We start from the raw sequence: 6,000 nt of genomic DNA on the forward strand, positions 1-6,000 counted from the left end.
CTCCAAGAAATATGACCATAGGGACAATTTAGCGTCGTTGCGAACCGGCGATGCATGACACGGAGTGGTATCTATTTGGCAACTAATTGTAAGTGTAAATCGCGGCTCACTAAAAAAATATCTCCACATTCAGGATTCGATCCTTTACTCGAAAGATAAGCCAAAAATCCATTCGTGAAACTAATACGATCGCTACGCGACTTTTAGCAGCCGGTGATTAGAGGACAAAACCAGCGGGACGGGTCAATGGCTTGGGATAGTTTGCCTCAATAACGACCTATGTTATGTCTGTGCAGCCTCTGCCCTAGATAGACCCATGACGTGATCGAGTTTGACAGCAAAAAGAATGATAAGCCGTTTACGCACCATTCCAATATCTGAATATAGAAACGAGAATACGTTGAATCAACAAGAATAGAGGCACAGGAAGTTTCAGCTTTCAAACATATCCGTTTTGTCACATCAGCTAAATTTTTAAGTGAGTCAATTGGATGACAGAAAACAAGGAAAGGTTCATTCAAAAAATTGCCAGGCATTTTTCTCAACGCAACTCCGCAGTGGTTAGACAATTCCAAACGTGTTGCTATAGACTGGATAACATGAACATAGAGATCTTGGCAGCCAAATCCGACTATTGTTTTATCTGGCTAAAAATTTAACTTTAATTTCGCGTTTTCACCAAAAAATTTTCAAATATTCACCAGTTTCTTTTCTGACGTCACTTCCGCTTCATTTGTCCTTATATAGTGAAATATTTCGATTAGTAATGGTGGATTAATTGTACCTTACGAAAAATTCTAATTGCATATGCGTCAACACAGCTCTCCTCAGAAGCTCAGGGCTAAAGAAGGAGTTGGTTAAAGAAAGAAGAGAAGAAAAATTTATGGTTAAGTCAGCTAAAACTAAAAAGATCAAACGAGTTAAACAGGGGACATTCATGCTAACCAAATCCTGTAGAAGTTTTTCACAAGCTTTAGGGTGGATATCAATGGATAAACATGCCAATCGTAACAACAGCAAGCGAAATTTTACAATGAGATGAAATAATTATTTAGTCAAATATTTAGTTTGGGGAACTAACTATGGGTATAAGTTCTCAGTAGACAATAATTACCAATAATTTTAACTCGGTTAAGGAGCGACAGGGAAAAAGGAATTTAATAATGATTTACCGACAACTAACAAATGAATCACAGTTGTTTCGATCAGATTGAGAAACGATTTCAGAAAAAAACTGCAGAAGTCCTTTAAAAAATCAAGAGTTTTTGCACCAAGGATACTTATCCTACACTCACTAAATATTTTTACGGCATGCACATACGGGTCCAACATCCAAGGAAAGGGTCATTACAAAAATTTATAACACGCCACGTAGTTTTCAGAATTACAACAATAATAATTTGATGAACGATATAAAGATTTAACTGAAGTTCAATTATTCAATTGCTACAATATTTGTCATATTGATTCATAGGACAACAATAACGATCCCGGTCAAGGCGAATGATTTTTTCTCTTTGGATTTTTCGCACAATTTGTGCATTGCGGGTGAATCCCGTAAAGTTATCACCGTGGCTAGTCCCGGTATATAAAAAAAACAGTACAGTTATGGCAATAATTAGAATTATGACAACATATACTTGCAAAACTCTTGAAATATAGAAATAGTTGGCAAGAAAGTAATGAATATAAGGGGTAACATAAAACCCAATGAAAAGTGAATAAACGTGTAGTTTTGAGTGAAATGAAAGAAATATGAAATGTAAGCATGTGAATAGGGTATGAAATGTCATCTGACTTGACTGGTTCCAGGCCCTGCGGATTTTTTTAGTTGCATTGAAAATGGAAAACATATTTTAAGGGATTAAACTTAAAATCCAGTTCGGGTCATAATTTTTCTTCAAGGGTTGTTTTACTTGTTGCTGGTAGTGGCCGTAGGTATTTAATTGTAAACTATTCAGACAAAAAGAGCACATTATAATGTTATAAATAATAAATTAATAAGGCTACCTTTTGGGAGGTAAAACCACTGCAACATCCCAAGTGAACGAATCCAAACAATTAGTCGAAAATATATCACGAACTTTTTAATGGATTTATAGGGAATTAACTTGCAATGCCCATCCAGATATCCACTATTTTTAGCGCGTATTGCACTGATTCCAATATTTCCGCAGAATGTCTCTCCGGTTAGTTATTCCAACAAATATAGAGTAGTGGTTGACCTTAGGGAATGGCTGTGCAGTCATAATACGGTCACAAATAGGAGAAAAAAACGCATAATACTATTATAAAAGACATTGCCATCGGAGGCTACGTTTAGGTGCTAAAACCATTGCATCATCCCGAGAGAACAAATGTAAGCAATTCCTCTAAAAGATATCATGAACTTATCAATTTACAGGGAATCAACTCACAATGCTCATTCATACATCAACTATTTTTCACCGCCTATTTCGCTGACCTCAATATTTCCGCAGAATGTCTCTCCATTTAGTTGTTCTAACAAATATAGAGCACTGGTCAACCGTAGGGAATGACTGAGCGGTCATAACACGGTGACGAAGCGGTGAAAATCCCTGGTAAAACGCCATTGAGTTTCATTTCTTTCGCATGATTCGCACGTCGGCCGGCAGTTTTTCGCGCGAATTCAGCAGACGCCGGAAATTCCTATGCGCGTCGAAAACTCGTTCCAGCTCAAAACAAAAGGTGCTCGCTGCCTCGGGCGGCATTCGAATCCGCGACCGCTGAGTCAGCCCGCGGGGAAGCAAAACACAGCACAGCGTTCACATATACATTGTCTGCTGCTGGCTCAGTCAATGAATCCCAAAGACTAAACTATGATGACTTTACGAGCAGGAAAATACGTCCAAGTGACCGGAGGGGAAAGAAGAAGATTGCCAATTTTCATCCAGATCTAGCATCCAAGAGATCATTTTTCACAAACAACTTGTGGAATGGCGTCAATGACAGCAAAAATCGTGGCATCATGAATACCGGGCATGATAGAGATCCTTGAACTTTTTTTCTAACGCCAATCACCTTCAATTGCTACGTCTCTGAACATGTCAATGATGCAGCCATTTACCCGGTGGAGAACCCGATAATCCTTATAGCACCTGATAGGTGGGCCGGAAAAATCTTAGATCTTAATCAGTGCAATTCAGGATATCAATGCTTGCGTCGCCCCCAATTAATGGAAATAATAAAAAAACATCGAATCGCAACAGTCCGGAATTCTGGGGTATCCAGGGGTCCAGGCGCACCCGAAATTAGGAAAATGTTTAGCGTTCAATCTGTTTTCCGACCGCCTCTTAGAGCTGTCGCAGTAGTTGCAAGACATGCACTAATACTATCGCACTTTTTCAACGTTATTTTACCGAAGCAAATTAATTTTAAATTTAGAATATCATGTGGTAGGTAACCTAATTAAAAATATCTTGTCCTAAACTTTTATTGGTTTTGGTCCAACCACTCTCAAAGAATATCCATGTGCTCTATTGCAAGAATTGAAGTACCCAATTTGACACGATTGTCTGTGTGCAATGAATAATGTTAATTCGGTTTCTTTGAGTCTCGAAGAATTTTAAATCAAAATTTTAGTAAACGTTTAGGTGTATTAATATACCTTCATCAGGGCTATGAATGAATATGAGTACATAATTTTGATACATAAAAGTCATAAAATATTATAGCAATGTTTTACAATAATAAAATAAAAAACGAAAAGAATTCAGTAGTTAATTGATTATAAAGATGCGGCTAGAATTTTGACGTGAAGGTGTAAACATACACCAAAACGTTGACAAAAAATGTCATTTAAAATTTTTCGAGAAATTAACTCCAAGACACTGAAACAACATAAAACACAGAGGTCGAGCGAAATAAAAAAAGATCAAGCAATGCATGATGGCGAATTTTACCAACCGTTAAAGGATAGGTCAAATGTTCTACGAATTTTTTCGTGGAAAAATGACCGTTTGTTTCTGGTTTTTTGAGCGGCACTCACCTCTGAGCATTGGGACGGCTACTGAGGGACCGCATGCAACAGCCGCCCGACTGCGGCCTGCCCCTGCTTTATATCCACGGGTCCAGCTCCAGCCCTCCCTGCACGAGCTCCGGCCTCGAACGACGTCCTCCAGCGTCGAATGCTCCCACGCACGGCGAAAAACCCCACGCACCGGAAGCAGTCCGCAGATAAACAAACAATACTACCGCTTTTCAACGAAACGACACACTGCAGGACTTCGGGGAGGCCTCGGAAAAAAGTCACACTTGTCCGGGGGGTATGAACTATTCCGAGGTATAACACGGTGGGCGTACAGTTCAACGTTCTCGGCGTCGTAATATATTTTTCGCCGCGGCACACAGTCACTTGGACCGGCGCTAGGGCCGGCAGGAGACGGGCATGTCCCGAAAAAAGTTCACGAACACAAGCGCGAAGAGCGAACGGAGGTGATCCCAGCAGGGAAAAAAGGCGTCCCCCTAAAGTTTTTTTTGAGAGTTCGTCCGAGGAGACCTCCTGTGGATGTTTGAGTGTGCTCTCCCGTCACCGGCTCATGAGGAACTTTGGACTGAGTTTCGCCAAGAGGGATCAGAGGGGCGTGGGAGGGAGGGCTCTCGAGAAGTTAGGAGAGGGGATGGAGGGGAAGGAGAGGGGGAGGGGGAGATAGCGGCGGAGGGGGGGAAGATAGGGAATGTTTGAGGGGTGGATGGGGGAGGGGTGGAAAGCCTGATGCCATGTTCACACCACCACCATGGTGCGTACCAGCGCATGCACACGGCTGAAAGGGAAGGGCACGATGGTACCATGACGACATCATATCACGCAGCCGTCAGAAAGCACGCCTCCTACGATTCAAGGCGAATCATTGAAGAGGTGCTACGAATACTGATGCTGTGGTGCAGGGTGAAAGACTGCGGGACTTGGAATGCTCCTCGGGTATCCCTCCGAGTAATTTATGAAATTGTCGTAGACGTTTCGGAATCAGAGTCGGCTTCCTTCTTCAGGGCTGACGTCTCGTCCATGCCATTTTCGCACCACCACCATGGTGCTCTTGCAGCGCATTCACACGGCTGAAAGGGAGAAACCTGCTTACGACGCGATATCACGCAGCCGCCAGGAAGGGTGCCTGATGCAATTTGAGGCAAATCAGTGAGGAGCTTCCACGAAAACTGATGTGGCGACCGTAAGTGGTGCCACCATATTTTGTATTGTTGCCAAGGAGTCCTGGATGTTTCGGTTATGTACCTAGGCCAGAGATGGTGATTGTAAAGGGCCTTGCTTAATTAGCACAAATTAATTAATTAGATAAACGTGGAGATCATCTAACTTATCCATCAGCACACTGATGTTGTGGTGTGAGGCGAATCGAGAAGCCTTCCAAGTCCCAAGGTGTTTCACCTTGGGACATGGAAGGCTTCTCGAATATCCCTCTTGGTAATTGTAGAAATTGCCGTCTACGTTTCGGAATCCGATTCGGCTGCCATCTTCAGGACTAATGTCAGATCCGCGCAAGACCTCTTGAGGAGGAGTAGGTGATAGAGATACCTGATGACAGCACGGTCTCACAGATGCCAGTTACTTTTCCATAACTAAGAAGACCGTGTAGCCCCACACGACGCTGAACGCCGAGAAAACACAAGAGCATACTTTATTTTGAGACATGTTCATCATTACGCTATGGAAGCTATTAACTTATTATTTCAATAATTTTGCAACAACCTTGAAAACAGGCTCTTTGCGCCCTTCACATTAGATTAATCTAGTTCTCAATAAATGGCTACAGGGGCAGATCCAGGATTTTTTTTCTGGGGAGAGGGGCACAAGGGTCTGACAGGTCTTCTCATATTTGAGATTAAAAACCAAATACAACAATTACTATAGAAAATATTTTCTTTATTTTGATACGATAGACATTAATAATAAATAAAATGATCGAATCTCCGTAATACACAAAACAAAACGAACGTAATGACAACCATAATAAAAATCTTGTC

General features: G+C 41.5%; 1 protein-coding gene across 1 annotated transcript in view; it reads right to left on the bottom strand.

Annotated features, from left to right (window-relative positions):
• LOC124162389 (protein bric-a-brac 1-like) overlaps positions 1-4,542 on the bottom strand; it is a 54,079-nt gene extending 49,537 nt beyond the window's left edge. Inside the window, exon 1 of the mRNA XM_046538909.1 lies at positions 4,010-4,542. Within this exon, the coding sequence (XP_046394865.1) occupies positions 4,010-4,019 (10 nt within the window). The 5' untranslated portion in view covers positions 4,020-4,542. The remainder of the gene's footprint in view (positions 1-4,009) is intronic.
• Positions 4,543-6,000: the final 1,458 nt, after the last annotated feature.

Source organism: Ischnura elegans, chromosome 7, assembly GCF_921293095.1.
Source record: "Ischnura elegans chromosome 7, ioIscEleg1.1, whole genome shotgun sequence".
Lineage (NCBI taxonomy): Eukaryota > Metazoa > Arthropoda > Insecta > Odonata > Coenagrionidae > Ischnura > Ischnura elegans.